Source organism: Cyprinodon variegatus, unplaced genomic scaffold (assembly GCF_000732505.1).
Source record: "Cyprinodon variegatus isolate N-32 unplaced genomic scaffold, C_variegatus-1.0 Scaffold7, whole genome shotgun sequence".
Classification (NCBI taxonomy): Eukaryota; Metazoa; Chordata; class Actinopteri; order Cyprinodontiformes; family Cyprinodontidae; genus Cyprinodon; species Cyprinodon variegatus.
Genome location: NW_015150460.1, coordinates 663,089 through 684,027, shown reverse-complemented (window position 1 = coordinate 684,027; position 20,939 = coordinate 663,089). Strand labels below are relative to the sequence as shown.

At 35.4% G+C, this 20,939-nt stretch overlaps 1 protein-coding gene across 4 annotated transcripts in view; it reads right to left on the bottom strand.

The window, feature by feature from the left end:
* The window catches only part of ppfia2 (protein tyrosine phosphatase, receptor type, f polypeptide (PTPRF), interacting protein (liprin), alpha 2), a 205,410-nt gene that overhangs the window by 30,438 nt on the left and 154,033 nt on the right, over positions 1–20,939 (bottom strand). For all 4 annotated transcript variants that reach the window (XM_015376281.1, XM_015376300.1, XM_015376291.1 and 1 more), the window contains exons 6-13: positions 15,288–15,398; positions 10,089–10,310; positions 8,401–8,547; positions 4,752–4,886; positions 4,051–4,134; positions 2,877–3,008; positions 2,732–2,794; positions 2,439–2,530 (exon numbers count right to left, since the gene is read on the bottom strand). In XM_015376281.1, the coding sequence (XP_015231767.1) occupies positions 2,439–2,530; positions 2,732–2,794; positions 2,877–3,008; positions 4,051–4,134; positions 4,752–4,886; positions 8,401–8,547; positions 10,089–10,310; positions 15,288–15,398 (986 nt within the window). The remainder of the gene's footprint in view (positions 1–2,438; positions 2,531–2,731; positions 2,795–2,876; positions 3,009–4,050; positions 4,135–4,751; positions 4,887–8,400; positions 8,548–10,088; positions 10,311–15,287; positions 15,399–20,939) is intronic.

Here is a 20,939-nt window from a genome sequence, read left to right as displayed (position 1 = left end):
TAAGGAATGTGTGGGGGTGATCATCAAAGGGGGATTATTTTCATTTTTCTTTGCAGCAGTATCTTATTTCTGCTTCTTAGGAACCACTGTCCTTGATTTCTATCTTTAATTTTTCACTCCAAATATTATTGACATGTTAATAATGTTGATCTGTTCTCTGAAACCACTGACTGCTAATTCCTGCAAAGTGAAAATAGGAGTGCATTCACATGGTAGCTGTGCATTGATACTTATGCCAAAGATCCTGTTACGAATTTATGTGGGTGAGAGTTTCGACTGATAGCCCTCGTATACCTAAGAAGGTTTGTGCTTAGCATGGCCCTGAAACTGGCGACGAGTCCACAGATTTATTCGATTCATTGACAGATTTTAAAAAGTAGTCAGTGGAGTTGATTTTTGCAAGAAATCAAACTTCTTTTGCTCCTCTAGCTTGTTTACCTACAATAATCAGCTAACTATTCATTTTTACCACTGTCTGATAAAATATTACAACCAAACCATGACATCACCTATTAATACAAGAGTTCTTATGACACAATTGTTGGAGAACCTGTACATGGACCACATGCAAAAGTTACAATCATCTGATTTAACCATATTTGTAATAAAAAAAACAGTTTCAGAAGGGACGATTTATTCACTACTGTGGACAATGCTGTCTCTCCATAGCAGACTGAATATTGTGTGAGTAAATCTGCACTATGTTGGTTTTATACATTCACTTCTAAGGATGTATTTATACCAGAAAAGCCCTTTGATCGTTTTTTTGGTCTGGACCAAAAGTGGACTTGATATTTTTGTTTGCTTCTTTCAGTTTACATACAGAAATTACTTTTTGCAAATGGAATAAAGCTCAAAACAAAGCCTTTAGGGTGACGATTGCTGCTCCCATTGGCCAGAAATGATTGGAGCATCATAGACTGAATGGAGGATGGTTACTATGGGACACCACTGATCTCTATTTATTCATGGGATTGCTGATTGCCTGTTGGTTGTACAGGGTTGAAATAAAGCCGCTGTCCACCATATTTGTACAATATGTGCGCTACAGCATCGACCAACGATGTTGTTCTTATTTTCAGGAGGACTTAAGACTTTTAAAATAAAGATAAATTCATCACTTTGACACACACTTGCAGTGTGCATGCAATGTTATTTCAGCACATGACTTTTTCAAATGAGAAAAACAACAAACAGCATCATCCACTTAATTAATTACTACATTGAGATGTCACACTGAATTATTTTCACTTTACTCTACTTTCTATTTTCTTACTATACACATGATGTAAATGCCTAACTCAGACAATAACTTTGAATCAATCCAAGATAGCCAGACTAATGTTACGCTAGATATTACTACAGGATACATTGGCTTATATAGGAACTTTTTTGGTTAGTACATCCACTGACTGTGAAATCACCTGTAAAACGTCTTCCCACAGTCGGCAAACTGCTTGTTTTGCAGCCAAAGGCTACATATAGGCATTTTTATTGCGTGTCTCTGTGGGAGTGCGGAGTACTAGACAGTGACTTTATTTTTTACATTCCTTCAGCAATCCAGCTGCACTTTAAAAAATGAAATAGTCTTGAAAGCTGTACTTTTTATTTTGTCATTTTGTACACACAATGCAAAAAGAAATTTTGCTAAGTCTAAACAGAGATCAGTGTGGGAGACCTGCATGCATGTTTGCATATTTCTGTTCTTTACAGCTTTAAAATAATCGAAAGTGCAGAGCATTTCTTTTAATGTTATTTGGAGAGTTTTTATTCTAAATATTGTGAGATGTCGGAGAATGTGTCCTTCAAGCAGAGAGAGATTTGCCACTTACTGGCAGCAGTTTTGCTGAACAACAGACAGCAGAATGGATGTGATTTACTGTAACTGTAAATTCCCAAGCAAAAAAACATGTATGCTTTCTGCATTTGGTTCAGAGAGGCCGGTTTTTATTCATACCTAAAGCAAAGTGCACCAGAGTGTTTAGAAGTGGACCAAGAATACCTGAAAAACTGGTCGCTGGTCCAGAGTTTATTGGTTTTTACTCAAACCCATTTAATAGATCCAATAGATCAAAACAGGGAAAAAAAAACAAAAAACTCTGGACCAACTTTAACAGGTGTGACGACACCATATGGTTTATGTTTAATACAAAACAGCACTTTTGGGAAACCCGAGACTGTTTATGACATGTTTTTTTTTTACTTGCTTGTATCAATAGCACTTTTTTTTTAAATGTTTTATGTCTTTGTTACTATTATGAGCCTGAATACAGTGGAACAAGTTTTACAGTTCAGGTAAAGTTCAGCAGGGGTCTTTGAATTGCCATCAGCACAGTTAAATTAGAAGGCTGACTTACTGGCTTGCATTGATTAACTATAGACATTTTGCAGGGCAAAAAGCTGCAGGCCCAACACAAAGATTCAAACATGCCACCTACCGAGACAGAGTGGGTTCTGTGAGGGAGCCTGCCCTCAATCTATATTGGTCGAGCTCCGATCTCAGCTTCTCAATCTCGTCTGCCAGATGGGACTGAACAAAAACAATTTCACATCAATAATAAAGCTTGTCTGTTATGTGTGCTGGGATTTATATCAATTTATGATATTATAAAAAACTACATCTGGAGGAAGGTTAAATTATCTGCTGATTTGCAAAGTTTCTTCCAAAGATTAACTGATCTATCATGAACTGAGCTTAAAGATTAGGAGATTGTTAATAAGTGACACATACTTTTTCTTGTAAAGACTCTTCGTACTGTTTTCTGTATCCTTCTGAATCTTGAATCAACATATTCTGCAAAAACAGAAAAAAAGCAAACATTTAGTCAATGACAGAACTGTACAGTTTAATTCCCACTTTTATAGCATCTGCAGACCTTCTCCTCCAGAGCTGCCATCCTCTCCTTCAGGTGAAGCTGAAGGCGCTCATTCGACTCCGTTAGCAGTCGATCCACTGTGTCCGACAGGCGTTTGTTGTGCTCTTCGTTCATCTTTTCTCTTTGTCGAGCCTAGAGGGTAAAAACCAGCAACTATCAACTAGACTGAAAATAAAGGACTGAGAAAATGAGCTCTTAGTCATGGATTCATTAAAACACAGCTAAGACAGTCAGAGACAGAAAAGCTGCAGTTAACCGGCAAGTTTCCCTTTAAAGGAGCCAAATGAGGAATAAAATGAGCATCTTTAATCTTCGAATCTGTTTAAAGTGAATATAAAAAGTATTTCAACTGCGAATAACCATGAACAGATTCTTTTTTTCTGTTTTTGAATTACCTTTCCTATAAAAATGATAAAATAAAGTTTTTACAATTCAAATTTTTTTATTTCAAGGTCAAAACTTTTTCTGAATAATTTACTACAGATACAGATTTATTTATTATAAATATATTAAAAAACAGTAAAAAAAAAATTCAATTTTACATATTTTTTATTTTAAGACAGCAGTAAAAGGTTTATGTAAAGTTGTAGATGTAAATGTTGATCTGAAATATGACTGCTATTATACATTTAAGTAAACCACCATTCCAACAGAATGCCATATTACGACCTTAAAACTACATTAAGAAGATATCTATGCAACTACTTTCTTGATATATTTATGTTTTTTTTTTTTTTTGCAGTATACACCGATACATATATACAGATAAATATCTCTTTATAGAATAACGAAACATTGTTTTACATCCCAAACACTTGTTAAAATAATCCTGACTGAGTCATAATTCATGCATGCCTTACTGAAAAACTGTAACAAAGGTTGGATGCTGCAGTAAAAAGCATTATATGAGAAAAGGACAAAAAAAGATCAATCTAAAACTGTTTCTGCGTGACACAGCAATTTGACAGCAGAACAGAAAGGCTGTGAAGATGCTCACATTATCCCAAAATAATTTTGACATGATTTGTGGGCACTATTCTATCATCGCAGCGTGTAAACCACACATTGGGTCCAGCCTCAGTGGTGATAAATCCCAAAAATGTGTCATCAGTTGTCACATCAAACTGCCGGCCTGGTTAACGCTGCCTGGCACCACTCCTCCGCAGTGACTCACCCTGAGCAGCTCCTGGTTTTTCTCCTCCAGCTGGCACTCCAAGTGCCTCATTCGCTCCTCAATGCTCCCGTGACGCTCCTCCGCCTACAGATGGATTAGAACATAAAGGGGCAGAAAGAAGTGCCTGTTTAAGAGCCCAACGGGCAGCAGGGAAAGCGGACTCAGCTACTAAAGCAAAGCTCCTAACCGGATAGTGAGAAACAGATGTTAAGAAAGCATAACTAGGGAGCGAAATCTGAAACAAAGAGTTTGAGGGAAAAAGATCACAACCACTGCAATAAAATGACTGAATAAAAGAGGAAGAGAGCCTCTCTAGCACAGCAAAATAAGAGCTCCAGCTAGGAGTGCCATGCAGCTGTCCCATTGGTGGCTGAAGAGCCAGAGCAAAATCCCAATAACCAACTGCAACTGAACAATGAGATAAATGAGTGAAACTTGTTCTCTACAGAAGCCTGTAGCAGCTGCAATTCCCTGCGGGTCTACCTTCCTAAGAATGGAGTTCATGTCTTGAAGTTTAGCTTCCATAATAAAGTGATAATCATCAGAGGAGGATGAGCAGCTGGAGTCGGACTATGTGGCCGAGGGAGAGGAGAGGGACATGTTGAAAATGTCACGGCATGACACCAAGCGCACACAACGGCAATGTCAAGAAATCAGGGTATCTGTGGGAACGTGTGTCAGAGTCAAGTTTGCATTCCTACCTTGGTGAGAGCAGCTATCCTCTGGGCAAGTTCTGCTTCCACCTCTGGCAGCGTCTCTGCTTTCCTCATCGTCTGCTGGAGCTTTTGCTCTGCGAGCTCCAGCCTCTCCTGCAGCTGCCTATTCTTCTCCTCCATCTGCACACAAACGACAAATATTCTTAAAATTCTCATTTGTTTTATTCGCAGCACATTTAAGTTCCAGTGGATCTGTTGCAAACCCTTGCCAAGCATTACCTGTGAAAATGCTCATATTTCTGTTTCTTTGATTAATGCTCATCTTGTCCAGCCTATCAGCTTTGCTAAATGCCAGGTCTTTATCGCTTTTTGGATAATCAATAACATAACCCTGCTGTATTGATGTCCAAAGTTTAATCATTTTCCTGTCTGGTCGGCTTCACTTGTAAAAGAACTGAAACCCCTGTAGCAATCATTTCCCATTATGAATTTATTTTAGTTATTAAATAATTTTTGTATTAAATACAATTATTAAATGCTGTTTTAATGACAATACAATAATAGGTATGAATACTTTAAAAGAAGCAACGTCAAACTCCAAATCTCAGCTTAAATAACTGAAAGCTTCTGCTAACAAGGCCTTCGAAGTAAAATGTTTGAGGGATATTTATTCAGTAAACACACAATTTTATAAAATCAAAAATATACATTTAAAAATATATTAATTAGAAAAGTTTTCTAATTAATTTATATACATTAATTTAATTTAAAAGGTTCATATTATTGAGCAAACTAAGAGGAACAGTTTTTTTTTCTTTCTTGTTTTGGAGGGGGTATTATTTTTGCATTTAACTGTGCATGAAAAAATTTTTTTTTTAGATTAAAGAAACTTTTTTAAGGATTGAATGATTAAGACACCTGAATGTCCTAGCCATGTATAGCCGTAACATAAGATTGCTTTAATCAAAGGAAACGTGTTCAATAAAAAAAAGTGTTCATATGCAATTTCTTTATTCTCAAACATATTTTTTTTGCATTGAAAACCTTTTTCATTGAAGTTACTTTTTTGTTTATTTTTTTGGTTTGTTTAAAGCAACTTCTTTTTTGATTGAATTATAAAAACACATGTCCTACCAATTGTGTGATCGGAACAGAAGACAACATTACTACAATTAAAAAGTTGCTTCAAAAAAACAGAAAAACTTCTATTAAGGAAATAATTTTTTATCATAGAAAAAAAAAAAAACTTTTCAAATGCATTTTTAAGTCTCAACTATGTATTAACATTTGTATACTTTCTAGTTTTGAATTAATACTTTTTTTATTTGAAGTAATTTTTTTTTTAAATGAAAAAAAAATTTTGATTGAGGAAACCTTTTTTAAATGCATAATAAACAACAAGAGCTCCTGATAAAACCTTTTAAATGGTAATTTCTCCTTACTTTTGACTTCACTGTGTGAAAAACAAACAAAAAAAAGGCAAAGATTCATACTGAGTTGGAGCACAAGCTGCTGAGATTTTGGCAAAACCCCTCACTCTCCCAAAAAGAGCAGAAACTCAGCCTGAACCAACAGTAGCAGTTTCCAATCAGCAGATTCCTGCCATGACTAAGCATTTGGATGAAAATGTTTTCTCAAAAATACAAATGAAACCAAGTATTGTTGAGTGCCGTCTCTCTCTGATGTGCGTTAAAACTTTTGTCTTTGCTCTATTGGAGCACAGAGCAGAATTCTTTTGGACTCTGTTGGCAGCCTATCCTTTCAGTGACAGATGCTTTGCTCCCAAACGCATCAAGCCTGGCAGCTCAATATGCAATAATTTCACTGAAATGGGCCAAAAATGGGCCGTTTTCGTTTTCTGTGTTAGTGATATTTTCAGTTCAAAGTCTCTTCATGATCCCAGTAGTTTTTGAGGTGACTCTGAGGAATCCTAATAGTCTAATTTTGTTTTTTAACATCCACCCTAGATGGGCCTCTGTTTATATATTTGGCTATTCGTTTGACATTTCTTTTTCAATGCTATCATCTTTCTGGACACAAATTCAAGTCTTCTTTCCCTAAACACCTCATCTTCAAACATCAGTGGATATTCTGAGCTTCAGCTGCTGCCAAGAGGACAAACAAACTTAGTGCACAGCTTGTGGCCGAGTGTTTGTGTGTGGCAGCAGGAGCTCAAACACTGGAGCTTTGTGGCACATTATGATATTTTAAAGGTAGTTCCATGTCCCAAACATTTAAAAACCTACACTTTAAACTTTAAAAAGTGTTTAGATGTTTATCTTTTATGTAAAATTAGGTTACCCATTTATAAAAAGGGCAAAACTAAAAGTTCTAAATAATAATTTTGCATTTCTATTTTGCAGGTATTTTACTTTCTATTTTTTTTTTTTTAAATATCTTGCATTATATTGAAATAAAATGTAATATATAAAGAGATTTTACTGGGGTTTCTCATTTCCAACATAAGACAAAAAACAAAAACTGGGCCCCTCATTAATTGTAATACAAGAATAAAGCTTGAAAATTCTCAAGGTCAAATATGCTGGAGTAAAAAACTAAAACAAGTATATGCCCAGTCTGTAGGAAGAAAAAAAATCTCTTCAAAATAATAAAACTGATTTTAACTTAAATTAACTGTTAGATGAAATTGGATTTAGATAGTCACAATAATTACCCAATTAAATGTGGTTAAAACGGGAGAAAATTCATTTGGGCTTCTGCAAAAAGTTTGCACGTAACAAATAGTGACTCGACGCTAAACAATCAGGAACAACAGGAAAAGCAGACAGTCAAAATGTCTAACAGACTGTATTCAAAAGCCAAAAACAGAAAATATTTAGTGAATGCTCTACTGCTTTATTGTTCAATGAATTTTCCAATTATTGGCACCTAACTTGAACTGTTTGCGTACTTTAGATTACTTCTGCTTTTGAAAACTCTGAAATATTTTAATAACCTGGCTAATCATTTATTAATTTCATCTATTATCAGAAATATGCACGCACTCCTCTGGATTACAGAGAAGACTTACTGTGCAAACAGCAACTTTAAAGAGAAATGTTCCAACATTTGTTACATTAGAAATTTTAAGAAAAGAAAACTGGAAGAAAAAAAATGCAATAACTGAAAACATGAATGCTGTCAGATTATTATAGATGTCAAATCCTTGCAGCCATATTCCAAAAAGGAACTTAAGTCTTTTGGATTATTTCTAACAGCATTTGTATGACTTGTTTTGCATCTTTTAAGTTTACTTTACTTGAGTTTACCCGTGCTTCTAAAAAAGGCGTAACGTTTTTAGCAGAATGGCAGCAGGTCAGTAGCTATCAGTTCTAATTCTTCTTTTGCAAATTTTAAACATTAAAGTTTAAAATGACTTTTTTGGCAAATATTTTCACATTCAATATAGAAACTAAAAATAAAAAGCTAAAACGATGGATTGAAATAGAAAAGAAGATAAAATCTGAAAAAAAAAAACACTTTTTAACACTCATATCTGGAAAATTCCAATTCTAAAACTTTTCTCAGTTATTTAAAAAAAAAAAGTTGTGTAAAGTTGTGTGAATAAATGTCATCATTGTTTTAATAGAGACTTAAATGGTAAAACCTCAAAAGAAAGTGTCAAGATGTCCGACCAGTGAAACCAGTGAGCCAATATAATTAGCCTGACTTATCTTCAGCGGTTCTTACATACCTGTCTGAGGAATGCTTCTTTATTGGCCAACTCATTCTCCAGTTTGTCGTTGATGTCGTGCACAGATGTGGCCTCCCGCTGGGCGCTCAGGTAGCGTTTCTCCAGAGTGACGATGCGTTCCTCCATGTCCTCCTTCTGGCACATGACCTGAACACCACAATCAATAAGGCCAATAAAGAACCCGGTTTTTACTTTCCATATAAATTATAATCTGCAACTCTTACTTATGCATTTTAAATATATAAAATTAACATAAATACCCTTTAAATGTTTACTTTTAATTAAAATAAAATAATCTTTAAGCAACAATTTCCATTGTTACTAAAACTAAAGTTTTAATTTAACCAAGGAAAACCTGACAAAGACGTATGACCTAAACACAAAGCCAGTGACACTAACAATAGTTTTGAAGACCGAAAGTCACAAATTTCATCTTAACTGCAACAGATTTCTGCTACAAAGCACCATCATAAAAACTGTGGGAGTTTATTTCTTTCACACAAAACTGAAGGAGACAAAAAAAAGCTTCTAGCTGAAACACATGAAACACTTCTTAGATATAGCTGCTCTCTGAGACGTCAAATAAGGGTGATAACGTGCTGTCTTCACTATAAGGCTATAAAAAATGCCTCTACCTGCATTGTTAGCAATCAATAGTCATTTCAGCAGTGGTCTAAGGGGTTATCAGCCTTTACACATAGGGAGGGGTAACAAATCAACGGGTCACAGCTGTGAATGCAGATCAGCTATTGGAGGACTTTTTTCCTTGATACGGCTTTTTTTTATATATCTTGCAGCGAACTGAATATTTACATGTCAGCATGTAAGGCATTACAAGAGACATTAGTGCACATTTTTTTCTCTATGTAGGGAAAAAGGAGTAAAAATACAACTAAAACAAGATGTTAACATACAATCTCTCACTCTAAGATTGTTCTCTGTTTTAGGCAATTTACTGCAGATTGAGCATCATCCTATTTGACAAATAACATAATAAATAGATGTTTTAGAGCATTTTTATTTACTTCTTTAAATAATGAAATTTAATTATTCTATTCTTATCCATTCTAACATTACTTGAATTGTTTAGAAGCACATTTTTGGATGCAATTGAAAATAATCTGGGTGTGACAACATGTGCAATAAAAAAAATAATAAATGTGCCTAGATATTTTAGGTGGAGAACCTTGGACGTCCTAAAACTTGGTCTATTGTTTAGATACAACTCTTACTGTATAATGCCTGAATTTGCAAGAGTCACCAAATCCAAAATATAGTTATTTAAAAGTAGAAAGAGAATGTCAAACTATCATACTATTCAGGAAAGGCCACTCAGTAAGGAGGAAGCCATCACTTCCATAGAAATATAAAGTTCAATTTAGAGACATGTCCTTTTGGTTTGCTGAAAGTAAAATTCAAGTGTAGCCACAGTGAAAACACACAAAAAGGATAAACAAAAAAATATCTATTTTGATGTTTTGCAAAAAGAATCATGCCAGTAAAACTTAACCAAAGCAGAAACCGTTTAATTAAACATTAGTTAAGAGTTAGGAAAGAAAATGTCCATGTATATTAGTCAATAATATATTCAACTTGAACTGTATGGATATGGTAGTTTCCATCAAGAATGTGCATGCTTTTGCTTTTATGCATATATAAGATGTTCATGCATGAGTTTGTGCCGTTACTTCTTTGATGTCCCTCTGGTATTTATTGTTCATCTCCTCTGACTTGATGAGGTCCTTGCGGGCAGTCTCCAATTCCTGCTCCACCTCGGAGACCCGGGAAGAGAGTGAGGACATGCGCTCCTTCATCTGGGCCAGCTCGTAATTCTGCTTCTCCAGCAGATCCTGCAGCTCCACCACCTGGCTCGCCTCACGGGCCGATTCCAGAGAGCCATTTGACAGGCGCTTGAGGGAGATATGACATTAACAAGGTAAAAATAGTAAAGGAAAACTTCCCATATAGCCTGTAATTGTCCTCTCTCAGCCTTAGTTAGGCAAGAGAGCATTTTCTCTTTTTATCTTTAATGATGACAAGTCCTAAAGCATGAATTAATTTAAAGGCACCAACTGGAAAAAGTTCACATTTTATATGCATCAACTTCTCCTTAAATATATTAATTATTGAAAGTTGTCCAGGAGCTGATCCATTAGCAGCTCATCATTTTACCAATTTTACCAAGAAAGAGAAGGACAGATTGTTGATTTGGCTTTAAAGTAAAAAAAAAAGAAAGAAAAAAAATCTAGCTTTTTTTTGTGTTAAAGAAATGTGTGTGATTTAAACTTTTTTTAAATTATTGTTAGTAAAATAAGATTTACAAAACAAAAAACTAAGATTCTAAAGTAAAATCTAATTGGTGAATTGTTCTGAAACCAGCATAAAAAGGACACCTTGATAAGAAATTATGGAAAGTTCTTCAATTAAAATGTGAAACCTTTGTAGATTTATTTGAATATTGCAAATGATTGATTAAATGAGTATCAGTCTAAATTGGATCCTACTGCAATGCTTGATCAAGGCTCCTTTCACTGAGGTTTTAAGAAGGTTTAGTTTGATTTAATAGCAGCCTTCTGCTTATTTCCATTTTTGTCTCATCTTGCTCTTAAAAGTACATTTTTGGGTGTTTTAGCTGAGGGCAATTTGGTGTTTTATCAAACACTTCTTGCTAGAAAAGCATAATATCTTCATAAAGCTCCTTAGCAGTGGGAACCACAAAAAACTGAATGTTCTGAATCAGTTTTAGACTTAACGAAACACCAGCAAATGACCGACAGTCTGGGGAAATTATCAGAATGTTCACATTAGATTTTCAACATTTGATTTTATGTCCATTCCTTCCTACTTTATAGTCTTGGTCACTGGTTTTCACATAATATATAATATTTAGTTTACAAAAAGAGAATCACAGCCGATGCCACGGAATGAGCCAGCTTTTTTATTCACAAATTGAACGTGACACAACAAAAGAGCAGAAATAGTTTATTTAATTTTTCCACTGGGCCTGACAGATCACCACCTGATTATTCTGGTTTTTATTTTTAATCAGTGAATACACAATATTTTAGCACAATTATGCTGCATTTACCACAACATTCTCCAGAGGGGAACGTGTGGCTGAGGGGAGATCGCAAAGTTTCCAAAGGTTTCCACACAGCCACCCCTGAGTTCTTAACCGGATTAAACCAGTCAGTCCTTTAAGGATATTATTCAACCCTGAGGGATGAATCTTAACGAGATAGGTGACCATTGCTGGTGTTGAGAAAATGGTGCGTTCTATTATCATCAGTACTTGAATATAACAATTTGAGTTAACATAATCTCCAAGGTAAATGGATTCCAGTTTCCTTCTTCTAGAACCTCTAGTAGCCCTTGAAAGGCTGACCTTATGCCACAAACATAAAGACCTGATTCAAAAGGTGAAAGCAGGAGAGTTAAACTGCTGTTGATTAGAGTAACATCAGTTGTGCATGCAGAAGTGGGCTACCATCCTGTGGAACCTACTTTTCTGACTTGTAATACCTACTTAGGAGTGTTTCGTGCTGAAATTTATGATTTTGAAGTAGGAAAATTTAATTTCTGAGGACAAATTTACAACATTCTATAACTCCAAAGTAAATATGTCAAAGGGTTTGGCAGCATTTGATCAAACTGGCATGTGTGGGTGGAAAGTAGGGTTGTCATAAGTATCGATACTCAAAAAAGTATCGATACTGAAACGTTGTATCCGGATACAATACTCATTTTCAAAAGTATCGATACAGCCATCTAAAGTGCAGAATAGTGGAAAATGCACTTTCTGAACACTGTGTGATTGAATAATTCTGTGCATTTTTCAGTTTCAGACTTTTTTTGTAACAGGTGCAGCTGCTGAGAATTATTTTTGTTTAACTGGTTTGGCTAGTCATTCTGCAAAGCATAGCCAAGGAAGGAACACTTAATTTTACTTTTGTAAGTTTTTTATCAAGTTTGCTTATATATTGTGCACAGCAAACAACCTCAAAATATTGTTCTTATTGTTTTTTATTTATTTCTTGTATTTTTTTAGTAATGGAAATAATTCAGTTGAATTTTAGAGTCTTTGTTTTTATCCTTGTGGTATCGAAAATGGTATTGAGTATCGAATATTTTACTTAGTATGGGAATCAATTTGAAAAGTATAGTATCGTGACAACCCTAGTGGAAAGTGTGTAAAAGTACATGAATAGGTTGTAATTTCACTTTTATGTACTTCATTATTTCCGATTAAAGCTTATTATATTATTTACTATATGATTTAGAAAAAAAACTACAATAAAGATGCAGAGTTTAAGCCTTCCCTGCCCTTAACCTCGATCCCCCGCCGTCACATTAAGGCCACAGCCTTGTCTATCCAACATCACAGGACAGGCTGTCACTCTCAGCTAATAGTGTTTGCAGCAGAGTCTCTGTCAGTCCTTGTGACTGCAGTGACGGGGAATGACTAAACCTCTGCATCACTGCAAGGTTACAACTTTGACTTCACTGTATCGTATGACAAACACGCACCCAAACATTAACATGCAGAAAACAGCCTGCATTTATATTCCTTCCTTTTATCTCTACAAAACAGAGAAGATGATAGCAGTCTGCTCATTACCTCATGCCTCAGCATGCATGCTCTTCATCTCTGCTCTTCACACCCACCCAATACCAACTCCTCCCCCGAGCTGCAGTCTGTGAGAGACCGGCCAGGTAATAGCATTTCCATTGATCTACCAGAGTACCCAGCTGGCTGGCTGCATGTAAATATTTCCCAGCATCAGATATAAGGTTTGGAATTCTGATGCCAAAGATATGAAACAGAATTCTTAGGGTGAGGAGAACCGATATGCAGCGACAAGTTTTTAAATTAATACTCCAGATTTTAAATGCTCAGGTTTAAGATTTTCCAAATCCTAAAAAACGTCCCCCAAAAAAATTTAACAGAAGAAAAGTTTTTATCATGAAGTATTTATTGTGCAATTAAGAGTTAATCCAGCTTGATTGGTCTAAGATGATTTTAACAATGAAACCGTTCGTCAGGCTAAGTGGTGCGACACAAACAACCTGCAGCTGAACACCGAAAAGACCAAGGAAATCAGGGAGGAACGCTGACCCACATCCACCCTTTCACATCAAGGGGATGGCAGTGGAGCGTGTGGACAGCTTTAAGTTCCTGGGAGTTCACGTCTCCAAGGACCTGACCTGGATGAACCAGCTGTTCCAAACTCATCAAGAAGGTGCACCAGAGACTCTTCTTCACGAGGACCCTGAGGAAGAACCATCTGTCCCCAGAGATTCTCAGAAACTTCTACCGCTGCACCATCGAGAGCATCCTCACCAACTGTATCACAGTTTGGTATGGGAACTGCTCTGCCTCGTACCGCACGGCTTTGCAGAGGGTGATGAAAACTGCCCAGTGCATTGCTGGAGCACCGCTCCCTGCCATCAAGGACATCAGCCACACACACAACAACCCACTGATCCAACATCACTTACACGCACTTCTAAACTATAGCTGTATATAATCTGTAAATCTTTTATCTGCTATTATCTATCGATATTTGTCCTGCATTATAAACCCACTAATATATTTTATCCATATCCTGACTTTCCTGTCTAATCTGTATATAGCTTCCATATGTATTTACTTTACAGCCTCTCTGTTTATATGTACAATTTATAGTCAATACATAGATAGTTTCTGTACATATGCAATGTAAATAAATATTTATATCCTCTATAGCATCTCTGGATAAATGCAAACTGCATTTCATGCTTTGTACTTGTGACAGTGTAAAGACAAAGTTGAATTCTGTTCTATTCTTTAAGTTTTTCTACTGTTTATTTTGAGGATTACAATTGGATTTGGAAAAATCCAAAGAAATCTCTTTATATTCTGAAATAGAAAATATTTTTGTGGCTCTGCTCTGAATTTCTCTATTGATTACAGTAATTTCTGGATTATTATTACATTTAAACAGAACAGAGCCTATAAGCGGCCTGGGTTTCTACATACAGGAGGAAAGCGCTTTTGTTTAGGCCTTTCAAGATAATTATATTGTCAAACACATTACGATTTTATTCCAAAATAATTTAAAAGAGGTTTAACCTGTGGCTTTAACAGTAGATGCTATCCAAGGACAACAGGACCTTTTCAAGTAGATCTCTGGGAAACATGCATCTGGACACAGGTCATTATGGCGCTGCATTAGATTAATAGAGATTGTCATCGTTTGATCCGCTGAAGGAAATTCCAAGAAATTGTTTGTTTTGATTCGTGCATATCTGCACAAACTCCGGTTTCATTTTACATTCAGTCTGAATGGTGAGCTGGAAAGGATCTGAAGGCTCTCAGACAGAGACGTGTTCTCCTCTATCATTACAAAATCTGATGTTGGAGGATGCTATTAAAATAATAAAATATTAAACATTTGTCAAGACGATCAGACGTGTTGCATTTTAGGTTTGGTTTATGATTTCTACAGTGTCAATTCTTCTCTGTTTTGACTCTTCCAAATTCAAATTAGGCGGCAAACAGACTTTTGTCTCTGAAGTAATAATGAAATATGAGTATGTCAGTCAAATCAGTTTAGAAAGAAAAATATAGGTAAGTTTTATATCCATGTTGGTTGAATTTTACCTCTACAACTTAATGGTTAGATGATTGACAGCTCAAACCTCCGAGGCTTCATCTACGCTGGAGCAAAGATTCACCTACTCAGGAAAATCTCATTACTTTAATTCTCCCTTAAATTTGTGATTTTTTTTCTTCCAATAGTTAATTTTTATGAATTTTAAAATATTTGAAGTATGACCAGTTCAATTGTGAAGCATTTTTTCCCCAGTAAGTGAAAGCAGGATTCCTTAAAGATGCTGATGCTCACCTTGCCGTGAATCTTTTGTTGAGCTTCACTTCCCTCCAGTAGGTCATCTCCTCCTTCACCAGATGCAACTTTCCTCTGAAGGTGAGCATTTTGCTCTCGTAAGGCCACAATCTGTAGAATCATAAAAAAAAAACCACATGAAATATTAGGTAGAAATGTTTATTAATCATAGAGCCAAAGCTTAATATTTAAAATGATTTCCCATTGTGTTTTTTTTTTTTTTATCAATCAGCTAATCCTTTAGTAGCAGCACTTCTAAAACACAGCATGCGACTGCAGAGGAACTAAAAAAACATTCAAAATAAAGCTGAACTTAAGAATCAAAGTAACTGATCTTTAGCAGTGTAATATTTACATTCATTTCTGCACTGACACAATGTTCATCTTTAAGGGACACCGACCTGAAGCTGAGAAGATTCTTTATCTTTCCAACAAAATCCTTTAAAATTAATCCTTTAAAAAAAAAAGGATTAAAAAAAATTCTTTAATTAGACTCACACTGCTTCCATCTTGAATAACCTTAGATCTTTGAAGGCAGAGATGCAGGAAAAGACCCAACAAAACATCACATTCTCTCCTTTACATAGGTCTACAATCTTCTAAATTGTGTAAAGTGGCACAATAAAAAATAAAAACTGATAAAAATATTTTTTTTTAACAATAATTTTTGTGATAATTTTTGTTTTGTCTGTTAATTATGGTAATATAAGACTACACATTGAAGGACAGTCCTCTCAGGGTAAACTAGCAAAGCCTCTAAGGAGGAGGAGCTGCGTTAGTCATGAAATTGATTGCAGCTGGATTTTTGTGGCTCATCACAACTTTTGTCTTTCAAGCTTATAGTGGATTGCACTCCTTCAAATTCTTTAATCACCGCATGCTTTGCACATTAAAGGAAACTTCTGCAAGCTGTTTTATTAGAAGAACATAAGAAAAAAGGAAAACTTTAGTTAAAAAGTTAATCTGATTTTACTTGCTCACTGGTAGAACATGCATCATTGCCAAACAGGAGAAAGGAAATTTCAAAAACATTTCAAATGATAAAACACCCTTTTAGACTCAGAAAGACTGACTGAAAAAGAAAGGAAACTGAACAGAGGATGGAATAAATGGTTGAAAGAAAAAAAGAAGAATCAAGGGTTGAGAAAAGGACTGAATGAAAGAAGGAAAGAAAGGAACAAAGGACAAATTATTTTCCTTACTTTTCTAAACTGCATAAAAACCCATTTTTCTGATCATTACCTGCCTGTTTACACTTAATGAGGCATAAACACTGACTTTTTTAAAAATGTACAATGGAAAATGTTTTTTTTTATTTAATTAAGCAGGTGTCTTATTCCTTTGCCAAAGGAATTAGACAATTCAAATTTAAAATGAGAAGAAAAAAAAAACTATAGTCTTATTTCAAGTGCATAATTTCCAATTATTTTAAGGGTAAACATGCTCATTCCATTTGCTAATCATCTTATTGTTCTACTCAAATTAAGGGTAAACACACTTATCTTAATAAATCTTTACTCATTTTTCAGAATATTTTTGCAGTGCACCTCACTCTGATTATATATAAAGGTTTCTAAAAAATTACGGGTCCCGCTGGTGTATTATTTTTTTGAGGTTTTTGTGTGTTATGCCTTTTTATACTCTGTTATCTATAAACAAACTCCACGAGTGTAACCCAGGAAGTGATGGACTAAGCAGGTAAGCAACTCTGAGCGAGTTTCTAAAAATAATTTTAAAAAGTCTAAAGTCAAGGTTAAATACATAAATAAAAAACAAAGCTATTCCATGTCTCTATAGTGTAAAAACCGTCAATTTATATTGATTAATAAATTCATTTGAATAAACAGAATGAGGGGTTGGGGTTCTGTTACAACTAAAATCCAGACGACTACACAACAACGTACTTAATATTTAAAATTTTCTCAATTTCAATGAAAAGGTTTCAATCTATGTCTTTCTTATGATTGAGTTAATCAAAATGTTTCTCACCTTGATCTTCCTGTTTGCACTTGTTGGGAATGGGAATTTCTTTTTATGATCTGATTGGAGGGTCTGAATTTAAGAGTTAAATGGTTTAAATTGGTTTATTTCATTAATATTGGTTCATGGTTTTGAACCACGCTCAGAGTCGGATTCTGTTAAGTAGCCGTGTTGATTATCACCTATTGCCAGCAGGTGGCGCACACATCTGTTTATGCTTGCTTATTCAGACCAGTGCTGGAATTCTATTAAGCCTCAAATATGCTGATCAAAACGATATCAGGACAGATGCCTGCTATATATAACCTGGTTTTATCATCATAGAATGGTTTTTGGTGTTTTTGGATGGCCATATAACGTGACCATGCCTCTTCAAACACCAAGAATCCTCCTTAAAGTAAAGATCACAAAAAGCTCATTTCATTTAGCTCTAATCCCTCTGCAAGCAAAGAAGCATGACTAAAAAAAGTCATGTACCGTTAGTAGGTTAATGCTGCATCCAGCTGGGTCTGTCCTCTCAGTCCTCTGAAGCTTTTAACAGCCTTTAATCTTAACTCTTTCTTTGAGGATTTCCCAGCAGTACTAATATTTCATTTTAAATGCAGGATAATATTGCGTAACAGGGCTGCACTCGTACATGTACTAAAGAAACAAGGTCAGGTTTTGCAGCTAAGTTATGTCTTTTAAATTGGATATGAGTGAAGCAAAGAGGGCAACCAGATAATCAATAAAACAGATGTCATTATAAAAGACGGGTTTATATGATCCAGCTGAAAGTCAGCTTCCAGCTTCCTCCCACCGATTCTGATGTGTAAATAAGGGTTTAGAGCGTCCCTTTAGCTTTAAAACACCACAGAGTATTTCTGCTCATTAATTTTAATGAGGGTAGAGCCACGTCTCTGTACCTCTCCCTGACTATCACTGAGAATGTCTGTAATTTCTCCACCTCAGAGATCAAACGCCAACACCACCCCTGACATAAAAGCAAAACAAAAAATAAAGGGAGAGCTGCACATACATCTCCAGCTCAAAAATTACAGAAATGAGTTAAAATCAAAAGGGTGCCTTTCATTTCTTTTTGATGTTGTTGATCCATCTCCCTTCAGAGGATAACATCTGATGAAAAGGGAGGAAATGGGGAGAAAGAAAAAAGGTATTTTTATTACACTACAGTATGATTTTCTTGTCTGTCTTTAAAAAAAACTTTTATGTCAGGTTATTAGAAATGTCCGAGGTAGTGTGATGAAGGAGAAATCAAAATATCACAAGGAGTGTTGGGTGAATTTGAGGGGCTGCAAGGCATTGAGAGTATTTGGCGTAGTCTACCTACTATCAGTTACAATTCAGAAAACTAAAAACAATAAAATGGATCCTTCTCTTTTACAAAAGTTTACAAGGATTTGTTCTCTGAATTACTGCAGTAACAGAGTAAATCAATCTTTCTGCATTTATGGATGGACCCTCATGTTTAAATGTTGTTTATGACAAACCTACAGTAAGCTTCTACATACGACTGTTTTAATAAGTAGTTCATCATCACCTTGTTGAATATAATCTGACCACCAGGTGAAGGTAATGAAACAAACTGCCATGAAGATGCAGAAAAAAAACAGAAAACAGACAGAAAAAGCTTTGGTCATGCCAGGATCTATTTGTTTGATGGTTTGATGAATGGTTGAACCTTAGTTTAGAATGAAAAACTAAAGGAATTAATTTAACGTTGAATTATCAATAATAAAAAAAATCAAATTAACCACTAAAGAAGACTTAATCAGACTTAATTTTTAGTTTTTATGGCACTAGTGACTCGTTTTTTCGTCAGTAGGCTGACATAGGAAAGTGGGTTTGAGAGAGGGGGAGAGAAATTGGGGAAAGGACCACAGGCCGGATTCAAACCTGGGTCACCCAGGTGGAGGACTAAGGCCTCCGTACATGGGTAGTGCGCGCACTGAGTGACCTGCACGCCCCACTATTCAGATCTTTTAATGTAAACAACACTTTCCAGATTTTATGACTTCAAATAGGTTAAATCCACTGCAGCAGTTACCAATTATTGGCTCTCAGGCATCATTACGACTGCAGGTCAGGCTGTTTAAAGTAAGTGGAAAAAACTCATATCTGACTTATTCCAAGTCAAACTGAACCCACATTCATTTATGGTTGAATCCAACTAATATATGACTCCAGTGGGAACGACCAAGATGGATTAGATATAACTTTGACGTCACTTTCCATTGCATTCGTCTCAACCCCAGAAACGCTAGCGGTGAATGAACCAGAAGGAGGAAAAGAACACACACTCTCACTGTTGGGAGACAGCGAGACACTAGAGCTCGTTCATAAACAGAGATAAAACTTTCAAAGGCTGAACTAAAAGGCTGATAGGAATCATCTGGATGTGAGACGACGTTTGGACTGTAAAATCTAATCCAATGTTTCACACTGGAGTCAAATATAGAAAAACATAATGGGAACCACAATCTATGTAAATGTAGGCAATTTGATTGAATGAGAAATCCAAAATCAGAAAACGAACCATTTCCTGATTTTCAAATAAAATGAAAAAATTAGTAAAAACAAAAAAGCAGCCAATTTTTGTTTCTTTGTTTTGAGATCCCAAATTGGAAACAAAAAAAACATGGCTTCGTAATCCGTTTTTTTAATTCCAAAATGGAAAACGAAAATTTAAAGAAAGAAATTTAGTCTTCCTTTCCTCCTGATTCAGTTCCCCCTCCCCACTCTGTTATGTTTTGGTAGTGATCAGAGTACTGGCATAGAGAGACTTTGCACCATTTATTTTGTCACAGCTACTGTATTTATATTATATTTATATTATATTGTATTTTATTCCCAGTTTATTGACTTTATTGTCAATAAACAAATACACAACTACCCAAATAAAAGCTACAAAGATCCAATGGGCTGCCTCAAGGCTCATGCACTACTTCCTGGTCCGGAGCTGTTAGCTGGTGTGTGGACGTCGTGGTCATTTACGTTTTTGGTCGTAGAGCAGATTTTCTGTCAAAGTGTCATATCTACAGTAATAATAATGAGGAGGAAGATTTATGGGGAGTGTCCAGTGATGCGACTTTGTGAATATTTTTTAGTATTGTACCATGTCCATAGGGTTTTTTTTTTTTTTAATATTTTTGGCTTCCCGATTTTGGTTTTGAAAACAAACCAATAAACAACTCTATATTTTTTTTTTTTTGTTTTTTTCATTTTTTTTTTTTATTTGGAAATCAGGAAAGAGATTTTTAATTTATTCCGAATGACATGACAGAAAAAAATGTTTTTTATTTTGCATCTCCCAACAGATTTTTTATTTTTTTTCCCCCATTTCAAAGCAAAAATCGAATGGCCAGTCTGTACACAGACCAACCACACACAAAAAAGTAAAGATTCAAGTAAAAAAAATCAGATATGAGGATTAAAACCTGCAGTGGAAACATTAAAACCTGCAGTGGAAACATTAAAACCTTAAAACCCCTATACATTGTAAGCTTTAATGCAAATGTTTTCTCAGTCCTGCGCATCACAACAAACCTACGGAGCCCCTCTGATGACATGGTCAAAAAAAATGTTTAATTGTGGCCACGAAGTAGTATTTAGTGCGCACGAAGTAGTATTTTGCGGCCACGCAATAAGTTTAACGTGCGCACGAAATACTAC